Source organism: Epinephelus moara, chromosome 9 (genome assembly GCF_006386435.1).
Source record: "Epinephelus moara isolate mb chromosome 9, YSFRI_EMoa_1.0, whole genome shotgun sequence".
Classification (NCBI taxonomy): domain Eukaryota; kingdom Metazoa; phylum Chordata; class Actinopteri; order Perciformes; family Serranidae; genus Epinephelus; species Epinephelus moara.
Window position 1 is genome coordinate 859879 of NC_065514.1, and position 18585 is coordinate 878463.

Sequence of the window (18585 nt, forward strand, 5' to 3'; positions counted from 1 at the left end):
ACTGCCTATGTCACTTACGCTAGAAGGTCTACGGACCCCATGCACACCCTAGCATGCTCACTAGTCACGTTAGCGGTTGTGTCGGTACAGCAGAATCAAACATGTCTCCTTCCTCAGGGCAAAAGATGGATTATCAGGCAACGCTTTGTTCAACTTGTCGTAAAATGGGCAAGTTATAGAGCTTTTCACCAAAACAACCACCACGTCCTGTACTGATAACACAGTCATTGTCAGGGACGTGTCAGGACGCATAAGCCTTTGCAACACAAAAGAAACGTGGTCAAATGTGTCTCCGATCACCTCGGCAAGTGGTTTGAATGATTGGATCACAGTGTGTCTTGGTGTTCATTTTACACTTATATTAAGCGCTGTCCACTTGTGATCAGATCACCTAGGACACATGTTAATACCAGCTACTAACAGGCTCTTAGTACAAGGTTGTCTCTGAAATGGTGCTGAAACGTGTGTGTGTATGGAGCTTGTTTTCCTTTCAAAACTCTGTCTTACACGTATTAGTGTAGATGTGGCCTGAGTCGGCTCAATGAACTCGTGTAATGTTTTTTACCATGCCAGGCTGGCATTACTCAGCCAGCATTGCCTCAACTCTGCCAAATGTCACTGCTTTACTCCTCAGTTTATTTGTGCACTTTCTCTTCTTTGACCTATCCACAAAGCAGTGGAGCAGCGGTTGGAGGCAGCTGGCCTACACATCACCACCGAGGACCACAGGAGCTCTAACATCACCCGCCTTGTGGTGCGAGGATGCAAGGGTGGAAGGCACCCGGTTATCATACACAGCCACAAGGAGGTCTGGCAGGAGTCGTGGTGATGAAATGGATGTGAATAAGTGGGGAAGGACTTGTATACAAGTCAGCCTAGCGGGTCACCACAAGGGCCAGCGGGTTGTAAAGAGAGGCGGCTGCAAGCGAGCTGGAAAACAGGCACGCACCTTTTTCTCTACTGCACACACACATACACACACTCTCCCACAGGGAGCAACCATCATCCACTTACTCGAGAAAGCTGGTGATGTAGTCTTTGCTGCAGGCAGACCAGGAGAAAGGGTTGGTGTTGGCTGTTATATGAGCAGCCATCAGCTTGGCTGTCTCGTGGCCTTTGGTGCCGCAGGAATTCCCGATCCCATCGTGGTTCATCCCAAAACTGAAACACACAAAATAAAACTGGAATTAAGTTCAGCTGGGTACGATGATCATCAGTAACCGCTGCTCTAAAAGTGACCCCTCTCAGTCCAGATGGGATGAGAGTGGACGGTCCAGGTTTCTGGCTGGAGGATGTCTCCCTCAGCGGCCCTGGCTGTAAAGATCCAGCTCCGCGGCTCTGAAACAGCTGTGAGGAGGGGAGCCAGAAGTCAAGGGTCAAACCCTGTCTGGAGCTCGACAGGAACGAAAAAAAGTTCTAATCACCACTCTGATGCTTGGCTGTCAATCACCGGCTGCAGGTCTGAGCAGGCCGGGAGGGAGAGTCACCACCGACTGCAGCTTTAGATCAATCGCTGCAACGGAGAACACAGAGAGACCCAAAACCCAAACAGCTCCCGACCTTGTGGTCTGTTATGAAAGCTGCTCAAGAATTTATTTTGCACTGAGGGCTGAAAATAAATCATTTTAACAATTCATTAAAAAAAAAACCCTTATCTGTCTGGATATCATTTGAGGGGAAAATCTCACGTTACAGCAGGATGTCAAAGCTTACTTTTCCTTACAGTCCGGGAGCACAAATCAGGTCTAATGTATATAACAACCCCGACCACATCGCACAGCCTGAACCTGTTTTTCTAAGGCTGGCGTTTATGACATTTTACCCTACTCTGGAAATAAATCAGCCCGCTTGAAACCCCGCTGCAGTGTGTTTTTTTTATACATCCTCTAGAAGCAGAGACTATTTTTACAACTGCCCCACAACAGAAGCAGACACGAGACATAATAAAGGAAATCGCCATCTTGCTGAACTCTCTGGAGAGGGATACGTAGACTAATACATCATCATTATTTTGCTTTATATTCAGGAAGAAAGAGCCAGAGGTATGTGGACACTGACATTTGCATGAGGAAATATGTGGAGATACAGTTCAAGATGTCTGCAGGGGTAAAAAAAAGGCTACATGCAGGTCTGGCAAATTCAAGTAGTAAGTGATGTTTGTTTAAGAGCAGTTATTAGAGCACAGAGTTGTGAGCGTGATAAAAGGTTTTAAAATGATCTGAAGCAAACGAAGGAATCTTATTTGCGAGTGTAAAAATGATATCCAAACTGATTGATTAGGGCATTATACTTCTCAAGTCTAAGAGGTGTTTTTCCTGTGTGCGGGAAGGCAGGTTGTCTGCGGATGACTTGTTTGACAGCTCTGAACCCTCGTAAATTTCAGTTGCACAAAAACAAGAAAATAGCTGAATGTGACCAACACACGTGCAACTTTAAGTCGCCCTGCGCTCAGAAATGTGTTTTGCTTGCTGTTACTTCACCTGAATGTTTGAACTTCACCGTGCGGAGTGATGTATGTGCAGAGTTTGACACTGGGAAGAAGAATTTATCTGCTGACGGAGGAAAGTTTCTCTGCGCTCACCTTAAATCTGAGTTTAACACGTGTACGTACGAGCATGATTTGTGACATCGCAACGAGTTGGGATGTCAGTGTCGGTGCAAATGGAATTTTTTATGGAAGAAACACACGGGACACAGCTTATTGTTCAAAGCACAGTCTTTTTACGTGTCTTAAAACATGTCTGTGGGGGACCTTCACTAACTTTGCCCCACTGCTGCCACTTGCATCAAAGTGTAATGTCAAATTTTAGAATTTACAGTAGGATCTTGAAGGAATACTTCACTTGCTCACCCTGTGTTATGTTGAATTTATAAAGAAAACGTTTTTCTTGCATGCCTCCGTGGTGAATGAATAAACCAAAAACAGAAAAGAATTCTTCATGTATTGAAGTTATCAGCAAAACTATATCAAAATATCCATTTACTAACTCTTCCACAACTCGTGCAGAATAATCCAAGTCTCATTTATCCCGTCGTATGCTCAATACTTCCCAAACAGACAGCTTTCTGACAAGGAGCTGAACAGGAAGTGGAACTTAATCACACTCTCTTTAAAGCCAGACTCCACTGACAAAAACAGTAATTTTAGATTGTTGAATACGTGAGCTGCTGGTCTACTGCTGCCTTGATCAGTTAGTTTGTTTGTGTTATTGTTTGACTTTGCTGAAACTGAACTAACCTTTTAAAAGACCAAAGTCACACAATAAGACAAACACAGTAACTGATCGAGGCGGTGATAAACCAGCAGCTTCTTTTTTTAGTGAGGTAAAATTACTGTTTTTGTCAATGGAGTCTGGCTTTGAAGAGAGCATAGATACATTTCACTTTTAGTTTAGTTCTGCATTGGAAAGAGCTGTCTGTTTGGGAAGTACTGAGCACACGACTGGATTATACTGCATGAGTTGTGTGAGAGTTTGTTAACGGATGTTTTGGTATAGTTTTACTGTTGTTTACTGAGTTTACTGAAAGTTTTCTCCTTTTTTGGATTCTTCGTTCACCATGGAGTGGTGCGAGAAATCCAAAGTTTACTTCACGTATTAAACATTACACAGGGGGAGTAACTGATATACAAATGATCTCTTGGGGGGTGAGGTATTCCTTTATAAGTCTTTAAACTCACTTGTGGCCGATCTCGTGCGCGATGGTGAAAGCAGACCCGAGGCCGATGTCTTCATTGATGCTGCAGCTCCTCTCCGGCTCGCACATTCCAGCCACTGAGGCCAAGCCTAGACACACACACACGAGACAAACACACAAACACAGGGTCAAGACGAAGCATTCTTAGGAGTCATGGTCATAAAATCGGGATTCCACACATGTGATCTCCTGTTCACCAGGGGGAGTTGGGTTTAGCATCACCGGCTAGACGTCCTTTTTTAATATCTTGCAAACTACAGCGACTGCTGGAAAATGTCTAGACAATGGTTAGATTTATACATTTCAATTCATGTAACAAGGGATCGCCTACAACACGAGCCAAGGAGGGGAATATGAGATCCCCTTCACCATCACCGTACCCCAACAGAAACCTGTCAGAGAATATAGATGTTTTCCTCATTTTAAAGGTAGGAGAACGAGGGAGAGAGAAAGGGAGAGGACGAGAGGGTGTTAAAAGTTGAAACCGCTCCACAATCCAGGTGTCGCCGGTCCTTTTTTCCTAAAGCCTGACAGGTCAGATAGGGAGACAGGAGGCAATTCTTCACAGATTACATCTACAGGTGACTGGAGAGTGGATCATATGACAGCGCAAAGCAGGTGTGTGTGCGTCTGTTGGGGGATGTGCATTACTGTGCGTGAAGGAATGACGATTTTAATTGTGTTGTTTAAAATGTTTTCAGGTTGAGGTAAAAGGACACACTATAAAAATCTTCAAAGAACTTATGTATGTAACCATGCAGGCAGTTTTGATTTCATATGATCAGGTTTTGAGATATTCAACAGCAACACACAGTGTCCCTCATATTCTGAATAATCTCCAGACTTTACTGGTCAAGTTTCCATCCAAATTTTAACAGAATCTATGGAAAATCTGCACAATAAAATACAAATGATTGCGTGTTTTCATCCACTACTGTTAGGTGAGTATTAGGGGTGGACGCTTTGGTGCTAATCTTCCCGATCTGTGCAGAAGAAGAGGACAGGAGATGACATCAAGAGAGCTCCAGTCAGACTTTCAACAACAAAGATGATGCAGAAAACAAGACTGAATGTGACATTTTGAGGAAGGTTACGGTCTCCTCATCGCTCTGCACAGATCTGATGTTTCTTCTTCTTCTTTTATCGATACACCAACATTTTTTTCCACATTTCTAGCATCTCCACTCAGGTATATTTTACCCAATTGCCAGAATAAATGTTGGCATTGTAGGTTTGCAGACCACAGATATGAAACATTTGTTGAGGCACAAAAACCACTTGGTTATGGTTAAGAAAAAGATTGTGTTTTGGCTTAAAATGCCTGTTTTTGTTGGCACAATCACGACTGGAAATGTCACCAATGTCTCACTAATAAAAACTGTCTTGGTGGCACAGTCTGGTTCTGGAAATGTCAACAATGTCTCACTAAAAAAACAACTGGTTTTGGTGACACAATCTGGGCTGTAAATGTCACCAATGTCTCACAAAAAACACCAACTGGTTTTGGTGGAACATCTGGGACTGGAAATTTCGCCAACGTCTCACCAAAGAACAGATGGTTTTGATGGCGCAATTGCCACCGGAAATACCACCTCTGCCTCGCTAAAAAACAACCAGTTTTGGGGCCACAGTCGGGGCTGGAAATGCCACAAACATCTCACTATAAACAACTGGTCTTGGTGACACACTCACGGCTGAAATGTCACGTATGCTGTTGTTTGTTGGTGTTGTACAGTGCTCTGCAAGGGTCTCGTCAGCTTGTGTACATGCAATCGGAACTATGTCATTTTAGAAATGTTGATATGGTACAAATGAAATGTACAAATGTGCTGATCCATGGTTTGCAGAAACATACGATGCCAACACTTTCTTGTGGTGCCTGGGCTGATGTTTTATAAACAGGTGGATGGAGCAGATATCTCTTTACCTCTAAAATCAAAACTGTCTGAATTGCTCGATACAACAAGGTATAAGTGAGAAAATGTGTAATTGGAGAACTGACCCTTTAAACTGATGTAAAGAAATTCAGTCTCTCAATTTTGTTTTGCATCTCACAGTCACAGTGATATCAACAGATGTGACACATCTGTATTTGCACTCGCGAGTAACCGGTGTAGCTCGTGTTTTGATGGTCAGCGCTGCTTCAGATTTTCCTGCATAGTTTGCACAAACTCTCGGCCTCCCTGCTAAAAGTGGCGTGGCTTTTGTATCCTCTTTACTAAGAGGCTAAACAAGAATAGACTCGCAAATCAGGAGGCCACTGAAACCATTACTGCGGGGAAAGAGGGAGCCTGAAGGTGAAGAAAGAAGGAGGAGAGGGAGGGAAAGGAAGGCTACTCTACGATTAGTTTAAGAATGTGTGTGTGAGAGAGAGTAAAGTGAGTGTGTGTGTGGGTCAGCTCAAACACACACACACACACACACACACACACACACACACACACACACACTGCAAGTTGTTTTCTTAACACCGGGGTGGACTGTGTATTATCTCCAGCCCCGTGATTACACGGCGACCCTAAAGGCCAGCGATCTGACCCGGGAGCATGATCCCCAGGAGGAGAAGGAGGATAGGAGGGGAGGTGGAGAGGAGAAGAGGAGGAGGGGGGGCTGGGGGTTGAGACAACGAGGAAGCCAAGCAGATGCCAGGGCAATTAAAGCGACCGGGGAATGTGACGAATGCGGTCAATCTGTCAAACCACCCCTGAAGTCACAATATTACCTCCAAGATATACTGTGGTGCCTGCGGGGCCTTTACAAAGATAAGATGGAGAGAGAGAGGGGCTGGGTGGGAAGGAGGCTCGAGGTGGGACGAGGGGTTGAAGAAGAGAGACAGAGAGAGGTGGAGGAGCTGCTTGCTGTCCCTTCTCCACCCCCAATACCATCACAACCAGCATATCACCCACTCTATCCCCCTCCTGCATACTAACACTCCCTATAATTGTCCTTTTCCCCTTCCATTTTCCTTTCAACTCCTCCTCTTCTTCTCCATCTCCTCCTTCTGTCACTACTCTCCTCTTTATCCCTCCTCCCCCCAGCTCCAGTCTGCGTCCTCGGCTTCCCAACACACATACCTTTTCCTTTCTCTCTCAACCCCCAGTGGAAGTGTAAACACCTTGGACAAACTGAGTCTAGAGGGACAGAGCGGCTTTATAAACCGGAGGCCGTGCGAGGAGGTGACCACGGCTGTCCAGGTTCAGGGCTCGTGGCCTGTACCGACAGAGGGGGAGTCGCTGAGGAGCTATAATAACACAAGTGAAAACATCCTTCTCATTATGTCTCACAGGAGCCGTCTGGTGTTCTTCTGAGAGAGACTGCTAAATAAGGTTTGTCTGAGGACACGTTGAAGGCCCGACGCGAAAATGAAAACCTCTCCAGAGGGACAAAGAGAAGAATGAACTCCGAAACCAGAGCGTCTCATAGTCAACATCAGCAATTTGGCAGGAAAACACATGTTAACATACATAAATCTGCTTTAGTCCACTCACCTAAGGTACCGCAGGGTTTGTTCTTGTAGGTGCAGATGTCATACCTAAAGACGGGGCAGAAAAAACAGAAAGAACACAAACAATTAAATTAACTTTTTTGGTACATGTACTGTATTTTCTTCCACTGGCTCTTTGCCATCCCATTCTTTCCGTGTTTAATCACAGTCTGGCCAGATATAATCTCAACCTTTAGCATAACAATAGCATATAATGAAGCCGTGACAGGTTCGGTTCTAGAAAACACCTGGTTCGCTCCTCCATCTATAGCACGAGCCTCGAGGAAAATGTCACTTAGCCAACACGCAGACGTGCACGAGAATAAAGCGAGAGGCTCACGCTGTGTCCCTACTGTTAACCCCCGTAACTCACACACAGGTAATCCAATAGAGCGGAGGCCAACACTCTGAGCCACATCATACATTTCAAATGAATGATCCAATCATTCCTAAAGCTTTTAATCTATTAAAACCAAGGGCACAGCAAATTTAATTTCATTCCCCTCCTCCCCCCCATCGCCTCCCTCGCCCTCCCCATAAACTCCTTCTCCCCCCGTTCTCCCTCTCGCTCTCTTTTCCTGCCTCCCAGAGGAGCAGCTCCAAACCAATGAGGTACAATCGTGACCTCGTTTCAGGACGTCTATTTGTTTTGATATATTTCCCTAATTTCCCTCAGTGTCTTTTTTTGAACGTGACAGGCCACATTCCAAACACGGCGGCCTCGAAATGCTTTCCGACGCAGAGACTGACAAAGACGCGACAGTGCTGCGGAGGTCACTTAATGATTAATCATTTTAATGAAAAGGTTTGGAGGGTCCTGATGGTGCACCTCTGCAGGAGAGCTACACTGATCAATGATGACGGAGAGTATGTGGGGACGATGTGTGCTCCCTGTGAGCCTGTTTATAACAACAGACCGTGAAGGCTGAAGTCTCTGTGATAATATAATTAAACGTGCCAAATAGTCGTAGTATTCACTTGAGTGTTGAGATGAGTTCGGACCTCGGACACATAATAAGAACACATAATAGTGGGCAGATTTCACAGATGTAACATTTCAATACACTAAACAGTCTCGCTTTAGTGAACAAATCTGGCTGCTCCTCAATTAAAAGAGTTTATACAACTGCGATCAGACGATGGGAGGACGTCTAGGACGACCGACGGAGGTGACTGCGCAGTACAGCACAGATCTACTGGGAGATCACTCTCTGTTAGAGCTGCAAACTATTGGAACTAAGTACCAAATGAGATAAGTAGAGATGTACCGATACCACTTTTTCCTTCCTGATACCGATTCCGATCCCTGAACCTTAGATACCTGCCGATACCAAGTACCAATCCGATACCAGCGTGTAAATAAAAATGGATGGGATATGAATTGTTGTATGTCTCAACTCCTAAAACTCTATGTAAAATATTAATAAATAAATACATAATAGTAGAATGAATGCCATAAAACTGTTTTTATTATTATAATTATCCAGTCTTGACACAGATCAAGACACAGGTTAAAGTGCAGCCACACAATTTGGTAAAAAAGACATTTTAAAGGCTACAGTAGAATGCTTTTTAAACTCCACTCCGTTTCCATTTCCTTTGCCTGTAGCGTGCGTATGCATAATGACGTGAGGCATTACGTGGTATCGGATTGGTCGTAGGCTGTACTCGCCGATACCCGATAGCAACATTTTAGGCAGTATCGGAGGCATTTCCGATACTGGTATTGGTATTAGTACAACTCTAGTGATAAGACAGAGCAACAGCTTTGTTGGTTTTAAATGTAAGATGAAATATGATCAATCATGTACCCATCACACATGAACTCAAAAACTTGATCTAACATTATGAAATCTTGTAGTTTTATTGTTTTTGCTGATGTTATTGTGTCATGAATATGTTCTACTTTGTGTTTTGTTTATTTTATAGTGTCTTTTCGCAGAGAAGGGACTGCAGATGAAAAGTAGCTTATGGCTAACTCTGGTGCAGCTAAGTAGCCGTGCACTGTCTCTGTTAAAGGAAAAAACAGTAGTTGCCAGTATTGATAGACAGTATTAACAACTATAAAGCAAATAAAATAATCATAACATTATATTTTAATGCCTTGGATCTAGGGCTGCAGCTAAGGAGTATTCTTATTATCGATAAACCAGACATTTATTTCCTTTAGAAGATAAACTACGCATCCTAAAAAACAATGTGTAGACTCCCTCTCAATCATCCCTTACGACCCACTAGAAGTGTGTGGCTTTGTATTTTTTGCGTGTGTGTGTGTGTTGAGGTCATTTTTGGGCGTGCACCCCCAGATCGCTCAGGTGAGGTCGGGGCTTTATAAAAATGGTAGCGACCAGGTGCCAGACTGTAAGCAGAAAGCATCCAAGAGACACAGTGCCAAAAAAATTCAAACATAGCAAGTCAAAAGTAGAAAGGTGAATCTGGGGTTGACTTTTACTATCACTTTACACTTTATAAACAGTAACTGACAAGCCTGCAGAGTATACTTTTAATTGTAAGATCCATAAAATGTCAGAAAAGTTGTGAGAATGCACGTCACATTGTTCTACAGCCCAAAGTGTCATCTTTAAATGAGTTTTGATTTTGCTTTTTAGTTTTCTTTGTCCGACCAACACTCCAAAACTCAAAGATATTCAGTTTACAGGGGTATGACACACAGAAAAGCTGCAAACTTTGACATTACAGAAGCTGGAACCAGAAAATGTTTTGTATTTTTGCTTTAAACATTCTCTATTAAAGGACTTAAGCTCTACTTAGATCACTAATCAAAGGACAAAATACTGCGGTAGTAGTAAACATTAGATAAGTGTCCTCTGAGCTGCAAGCTGCATTGACCACCTTAAAAATCATCCTGAGCATTTTTAGGTGCATTCCACCATCGCAAGGAATGTCTGACTGCTCCTCCAGACATGGTGGTTAATGAGGGCTTCCTGGTGTCGACCATCAGCTATTTATACTATCTCCAATGTTAGCATCTCTGAGCTCAGCTGGTGCCTCCTCCCCACAGCTTATTATCTCATTATCTCTCCCCCAACTTCTGCCGTGTTTTGACTCAGTGCACTATATTTACTCCATATTCACCAGTGTTTCATCATGTGGAAGTAGGAGGGCTTGTAATTTATGAGCACACCCTCCTATCAGCAGTGTTGATGTGCATCATCTATGGGTAATAATAACCTCTACAACATTAATAACTGCCACCTGCATGCACTGAGGGAAACAGGGTGGAGCAGGAATGAGCCCTTAAACCCGGATATGAGTTAGTGTGTTTGCACTCCTGGTTCCCTCGTCTTGAAGTCATTGTTTTTTTAATGGGTTTTTGGTTAGATGCCTGAAATAAGGTCTGGGGTTAACACAAGTATATGAGACTTTCATGTTTTGTTACTCACACGTGAATTTTGAAGCCTTTACATGTCTTAAAAAGTTGGTTGCTAACAACTGGCTAAATGAGACTCAAACGTCAAAGTCATGCAGCGTGGTGCCGTTCGTTCATCATATAATGTGAGCTTTTTACCTCTGATGACTGCATTTACGCTTCAAAAATCATAAAAGTGGTGTTCATATGTGACGATCATGTTGCTGAACAAAATGTTTCTTTTTTTTGGATGCGTATTTTTAATCTGTCAACCGATAAATAGCGCTATGCACATAATCCTTGCACACTCAGTCCGATACGTTTCTTTGTTCTATTCATTTTTCCGTAACCGCTTATCCTGTTAGGGGTCGTGGGGGGCTGGAGCCTGTCCCAGCTGACACTGGGTGAGAGGCAGGGTTCACCCTGGACAGGTCACCAGACTATCACAGGGCTGACACATAGAGACAGACAACCATTCACACTCACATTCACACCTACGGACAATTTAGAGTCACCAATTAACCTGCATGTCTTTGGACTGTGGGAGGAAGCTGGAGCACCTGGAGGAAACCCACGCTGACACAGGGAGAACATGCAAACTCCGCACAGAGGAACTCCCCCACCCTGGGTTTAAACCAGGAAGCCTCTTGCTTTGAGGCGACAAGGTTTAAACCAGGAAGCCTCTTGCTTTGAGGCGACAATGCAAACCACTGCACCACTGTGCCCCCGTTGTCACGGTGAGGCATCCCATGAGACAAAAAGACATTTCCTCCCTTGCTTCTCTCCACTGGAGTTATTTATCTGTCATCACTCTTTTTTCCCTTATCTGGCATTTAGCACAGCAGCTACACGAATGGGCTGAGCTGTCGGCCATATCTGTCTCATCACTATCTCCCTCTTCATATCCTGCTCGTCATCATCATCCACCTGTATATTACTGACCTATCTGACCTGTTAAAAGTGAGCTATCTGAGTCATGAAAGGATTACTGTGCGACCAGTTCCTCTGTCTTGTCACAAAGGTGTCCTGCCGTCACACTTTCTTCTGACAGATGCGAAAAACAGAGAAAGACAAAAGTTTTGGAGTCAGTGGGCAAACGTGGCCGATACAATAGATTGTGCCAGTAAACCCGGAACTCCGTTAGCGCTTTTAGCACTTCCGGTTCTCTCGTCTAAATGTCAATACGTTTTTTGAATGGGATTTTGGTAAAATGCCTCAAATAAGGTCTGTGGTTAACAAAAGCTTAAGTGAGTTTCAGGTTTTGTTCTACGACATAAAACACGTCAGTAAATACCCTACTTGTGAATTTTGAAGCTTTTACGTGTCGTAAAAAAGGCGGTTGCTAACAAGTTGCTCAATACGACTACAAACCCTGTCGGGGACATTAAACGTCATCACCCCCGAACAGGAGTCCGTTAAAGCCTAACGTTAGCTTTTTACTTCTGGCGATCACATTTAAGCTTCATATGCGTTATGAAAGGTGTTCATATGTGAAGATTATCTAACTGAACAAAACCTGTAAGTATCATAAACTTGTGTTAGCCACAGAGCTTATTTTCTGACATAATCCAAAACGCAATGCAAAAATCACATTCACTTTCTCTTCCGGGAACCAGCGCGATGCTAAACTTCCGGGTTTTGACGTCAGCCCTGGCACACTCTATGAGAGGTAGGACGTGTGACAATTTCAGACAAAAAAAAAAAAAGTGTGCAAAGACCTTAACTTCTGCGCCGACCTACAAACAAAGGTCATTACTGCAATTTTTGGCTAAATATAGCTGCTCCTTGTGTGTTTTACACCTTTCCAACAACTGTGCCACTGGTTCACAGAATAAAACGATTCATAACATAAACTAAGAGTCTACAGCCATGCTAGCAGTTCTGTGATGCTGCACTTAACCTTGTACTTGAGCTAACTGCTAACATCAGAATGCTAGCATACTCACAGTGACAATGCTAACACGCTAATGTTTAACAGGTATACGTTCACCATCTTAGTTTAGCATCTTAGTATGCTAACATTTGCTAATTAGCACTAAACACAACATTCAACTGAAAATGTCATCAGTTAAGCGAGCATTTAGTCATTTTTATCATTTTTGCTCATTCTTCCTTAGCTTAGAAGTACTGCAAGGTACTCTTAGCAAAGCCTTTTATCCAGGTGGATGCTTTAATCTTTTAAACTTTATGGTTTTGTATTACAATTACTGAAAAGTTTCGTCCCATCCCTCTCGTGTTTCCAACAGCAACAGGTGGCTGTTTGTAGCAAACGAGCTCTGACAAACCGCTAATGTTACTAGCCTAGCACCAAACAGCAGACTAAGTAGCAACTAGCTGTCAAAGAAAGTGAAGCACGTTGCAAGTAAAATTTTCTCTCAAGACCAAAACAGAGATAAAAGTTGAGGAACACCAAACTTACATTTGTCAGGTAACCAGAGACAAGCCTCTACTAGGATGATAATGTTGTCTGCTAAGTGTCTGAATAGACAAGTGTTTGCTAGCATGTTAGCCATAAGAGCTTATACGACTGATTGAGCAGTGTTTCTGCCACCCAGCAGACAAAAATGGATTCATGCAGCGTTAAAGTAAAAATGTTGAAATTGCAGTGAATGTACGAGTGTGTCTCAAATCGCATACTATCGCGTACACATCAATGTAGTAAACTAACTTATGTGCACAACTAGCATGGTGCCATTTTGCACTTACCGGAAGTGACAACAGATTTTTTTTTTTTAACTGCCTCTTCTTCTTTAACTTCTTTTTAAACGCAAAATTACAAACGGACGGTGGAGCATTATCACCAACAAAAAGGGTTCTATGTTTCCCGCTTGGTTGAGTGGGGAACATAGAACCCGGGAAACATAGAACCCTTTTTGTGTAAGCGGGGAACATAGAAGCTTTTTTGCAGGGTTAAGTGGGGAACATAGAACCCGGGAAACATAGAACCATGGGAACATAGAGTGCCGAAGTCACGCCCCTTCCGGTGAAGCTCATGGGACCTTAGATCAGAAAAAATATGAATGGCAGTGAATGAGGAGAGAAATATTATCTTTTGGTCCCGTTTGAGTTGTGACATGAAATCCAAATATGTTGTTAATGAATTTAAAACATAAATTTTAAGGTCAAGAAAGTCATACTTTGTGGTAAAACTGTTGAGATATAAGCTTTTGAAAAAAACGTAATTAGAAAGACTACACAGGAGGCGGTCGTGTATGTGACGTCATAGCTTTCGCTCGCTTCCTGCAGCTTGGAGTGACTGCAACCTGGCACAAAACACACAGACATCTTCAATCATAAATCAATTAATCATAAAACAGTGGAATTTCAGCGGGGAGGCCAAGCTGCAGGAAGCGAGCGAAAGCTATGACGTCACATACGCAACCTCCTCCTGTGTACTCTTGAGTCTTTCTAATTAAAAAGCTTATATCTCAACAGTTCTACCACAAAGTATGACTTTCTTGACCTTAAAATTTATGTTTTAAATTCATTAACAGCATATTGAGATTTCATGTTGCAACTCATACGGGAACAAAAGATAATACTTCTCTCCCCATTCACTGCCATTCATATTTTTTCTGATCTAAGGTCCCATGAGCTCTACTGGAAGGGGCGTGACTTCGGCACTCTATAGGGATGACCCCCACCAGTAGTACATTGCATTTTCCTGTACTATGCAGTGTGAACGCACTTAGCGCATTTGCACACTCAAAATATTAAGTATTTAGAATAGAAGTATGCAATTTGAGACACACTGTAAGTGTCAGTCTTGACATGTCTACATCTGCAGGTCTTAACAGCTGCTGCTATGACTTTCCTTTCTCACAGAGTGGTGCAGGAATGAGTCCTAAAACCCAGAAATGAGTTAGCATTTTTGTGCTTGCCCTTCCCTGGTCTTGAAGTCAGTGGGTTTTTTGAATGGGTTTTTGGTTAGGTGCCTAAAATAAGCTCAGTGGTTAGCACAAGCTAAAGAGACTTTCGTGTTTTGTTCTGCGTCATACAGTGAAAAACCCACTCATGAATTTTGAAGACTTTGGTTGCCTTAAAAAAAGACTGTTGCTATTAAGTGGCTAAATGAGACTACAGAATGACATCACATCGAACACGACAAAAAAACGTCATCACTGCAGCTATAGGTGGCGCAGTTTAGCATGTTTACCATGCAGCTCCTCCTTTTGGAAAATCTACAGGATGCTAAACACGAAAGAGTAAGTTTGTAAGGAACAGACCAGTTTCATGATGTGTTTGGTACGTAAAAACAGCGAGAATCACATTTATTGTTTATCACAAGGCAACGATTTCTTAAGATTTGGGACAAATCATATCCTAACCAAAAAATAAACCCTAAAATTATAACTTATAACACCCACTAATTCCGTTTTTGGGGCAAAACATTATTTTTAAAGGATTAATACTAAATTCATCAAATATTTTGATCTACTTTCATTTTTTTACCTTCTAAACTTGCCCTGTGCCAGAAAACAACTTTGCCCCAGACAAGAATTCACAGCTTCAGACAATTAAAATTGTATTTTAATCCTTCAAAATCTAAAACTAATAGAACGTACTGATAACATTGGTGTTAAAATGTACTGCTACACTCATCTTTGTTTTAAAAAATATATAGTTTTTATGAAAATGTTGGCCCAGATTTTTGTCAACTCCATCAGATTTCTACAAAATCCGAATTTAATCAGACATAAAAGGGGTTAGCTGTATCACAAGAACTCCTGTCTCACTTCCTGTTTTCCACAAAGGCTGGAAAGCTGCTCACGTTCTGGCAAGCTTTATATTTTCTGATAAATTCATTAAAATATATTGCTATTGGGCGTGTTTCAACCGTGACGGGTCAACTCCATAGCCCTTTAAAATCAAAACTAAATAAGAATTATGGTTTTAAAATGAGTATTCTGATTAACCTTAAGAGAACTCTGAGCAACTATGAAAAAAAGGCTATGACTGCTGTGAAATTAATAAATACGTAACTTTCTGTCAAGTCCGTCAGATGTTACCTCTGACATCTATTCTGTATGCTATTAAAGAAGAGATTAAATCAGCAGGAGGTTGGCCCATTACAAGGATTAATAGTCAAGACTTTGATCTTTTAAAATAAATTTCCCCAGCCTAATTTAAGAGTAAAAATCAAAATCCATAAAGAAGAAAGGTTTTGTCCCATTTCTCAAGAACGAGTGAGGGATAAACCCCACGACCTTTTGTATCTAGACTCTACTTAGCAGCCTTTAGTTGCTGGTGCTTAGTGAAGCTAAAACCACCAATAAAACCAGGAGCCAAAAGAGCTGGAGAACATCAACTGACAGACAACAAGCAAAGAGCACACTAATGATAGAAAGGCTGTTTCATACAGAGCCCAGAGCGTCAAAAAGTTTGGCTTTAGCCCATGTCAATCACAGGACGCCATCCTCTCTCAGACAAAACCAGTCGGGGGCGGGGGGATATATATACTTTAGTTGCTAGGTTATGTGGCCAAAACAGTTCTGGCAACAATGAAGCCTATTCCAGGTAATGACAGAGTTTTGCTGTTTTATGGTAACACCCTCGACATAAATTGCAGTGTGACAGGTACAGTACGTCTGAAACAGCACATTCTATTTCCAGCGGCGAGGTCTTTATTCCCATCAGCTTTAACACTTACAGGTAAAGTCTGAGCACAAGCATTTGACATTCGGAGGTTTCAGTTCTGAAGCTGTTGGCCACCTCTGTTCACAAACACACACCCACACACACACACACACACACCCACACACACACACAACTACAATCTGGCTGCACAGAAAATAACCTGCAACCTATTTGCTCAAAATGAGAAAATAAGCGCTACTTAAACTGAAAATAACGACTGGAGCGCTTTGAAGTACGTGAATCCATGCTGGGTCATTATGGTGGCGTGTGAGCAAAGCTGTGGTCCACGCCTGTAGATGTGAGCCGACACTTACCGGGTGATTAGGACGGCGTTGTCATGGTGAGCCATCCCGTTTTCAGGAATGCTGTTGCCATCGCTGTGATGAGACAGGATGGACTTCTGCCACTTGCAGAAACTGTCCAGAGACTTGTCGGCGTGGTGGTTGATCTCCAGGTTAGGCTGCAAGAGACAACAGAACACACACCCAGTGCAGTGCGGCATGAAACAGTGTTATAAAACAAAACACCTTGTTACAGTTACAGTTTTGATTGGTGTTGTTGCGTATTTCGTAATATTGTGACGTGCTCAGTTGCATCATATCTTGCCTTATCATGACATATTGCGTCATGTTTAAGTGGAAACCTCTGGGGCTGAAAAATGAAGCCAATGCAGAGGTGTCAAAAACTGCAGTTCCTCTAATGGCCACTTGAGGCTGGCTCCAAAAGCGAGTCAATCCCCTTAGACCCCCATGTTAAAACAGCCAACTTTAAAGCACATATAAATATGTTTACAGTCTGGTACAAGAAACAGTTTTGGTCTCTAAAGCTAATTTCTACATTCATGACAACCGTATGGAGTGAATTATTATATTACTTACCTGTTTAAATGTTATCAAGGCTTGTGAGTGACAGGTGCGTGCCGCCCATTGACAAGCCACTACTACTGCGAACACTGGTTAGGTAACGCAGCCATGGCCTAACCCCAGATTCACAGAGTATAGGCGTAGCTGTAGTTGTTTCTAATTCAGTGTGTTTTCAGGTCATGAAAGACAATTGTTACGTTCTGGTTGTCTAAAAAAAGTCTTGCTCAGCGTTTGGTTGAGCTATAGACCCTATACAGAGTCGGACGTTCAGTATTTCCAGTGGGTACATTTTGTTTTAATGGTTTTATTGGCATTAGCACTGTGCTAACCAAGCTTTAAGTTAGCATGAGGGTTAGCTTCACCCTCTCGCCCAAATACTGTCACTTCTGGCTCCAAAAATGCAAGATGGTGACAGCCAAAGTCCCAAACTCAAGGCTTTAAACTGGGAGTTCACAAACAAAAGACAGACATCACGGTAGCTACATCCATTATTTTATAGTCTTTGGTTGTGCACTGTTGTATTATATCATGTTGTATTCATTGACTGTATAAAAATAATGGACCTAGCTTTGTGGACACCTTGAGTTCGGCATTTTGGCGGTGGCCATGTTGGATTTTTGAAGCCAGAAGTGACCATATTTGGACAAGAGACTGGAGCTGTGGAGGAGAGGAGGGTGAATCTGGTTGAAGCCAAGGACAGTCTGTCACTTAAGTGGCCACGCCCTTAATTATTCAAACTTTAACCCTTAGAAAAAATGTAAACGGGTGAGTCATATAAAGATTCACCCCCCGCACAGTTGTCATGAACGTTGAAATTAGCTACAGAGACCAAAACCTTTTTTGTACCAGGCTGTAAACATGTTTATTTCTGCTGTAAAGTTGGGCATTGGTCGCTGGGGACTGACTCACTCTTGGAGCCAGCCTCAAGTGGCCATGAGAGGAATTGCAGTTATTGGCACCTCCATCTTGGCTTCATTTTCCAGCTCCGGAGGTTGTAGCTTGGTTGTTTCATATCGGATTGTGTACTGTCACATCATGTTGTATTGAACTATGTTCATCACGTTGTATGACATGCAGAAAAGACACTTTCAATTGAAAATATGTGTGGACTAATTAAAAAAAGATGGAATATTTATTAAGAAGCACATTTCTAAGCTAAAGTTTCCAAAGCAAGTGACACCAGTGCGTCACATGGGTAGACACACATTATAACGTCCACACAACCTCCCTGGTTCGATTACAGTCCAGTGTGTCTATGATCTCTCATCTCCCTTTTGATCTCAACTGTGTACTGTCCAATTCAGGCAAAGAAAATGTGACACTGAACTCATCAAAAGTGCTAACCCACGAGCCACCATAACGCCATGACGAACCATCATCTGGATGAATTATTTCTGTACGTACTGTACCGAGTTCAGACTGAGGTTAGAGGACCATTAGTTTGTATTTGATTTGACGAGATGCAGTTGCAGTCGAGGTAAAGCCATTTACAGCAGGTGGAGTCAGATGAGTCAAAGACGGAGCAGAACAAGGAC

The 18585-nt window shown here is 42.6% G+C and overlaps 2 protein-coding genes across 2 annotated transcripts in view; one reads left to right on the forward strand and one right to left on the reverse strand.

Annotated features, from left to right (window-relative positions):
* The window catches only part of adamts6 (ADAM metallopeptidase with thrombospondin type 1 motif, 6), a 94253-nt gene extending 76238 nt beyond the window's left edge, over positions 1-18015 (reverse strand). Inside the window, exons 1-5 of the mRNA XM_050053741.1 lie at positions 18010-18015; positions 16502-16647; positions 7185-7228; positions 3680-3785; positions 1015-1161 (exon numbers count right to left, since the gene is read on the reverse strand). Of these exons, the coding sequence (XP_049909698.1) occupies positions 1015-1161; positions 3680-3785; positions 7185-7228; positions 16502-16647; positions 18010-18015 (449 nt within the window). The remainder of the gene's footprint in view (positions 1-1014; positions 1162-3679; positions 3786-7184; positions 7229-16501; positions 16648-18009) is intronic.
* The window catches only part of cops4 (COP9 constitutive photomorphogenic homolog subunit 4 (Arabidopsis)), a 520559-nt gene that overhangs the window by 101891 nt on the left and 400083 nt on the right, over positions 1-18585 (forward strand). The gene's annotated exons all lie outside the window — the stretch shown is intronic.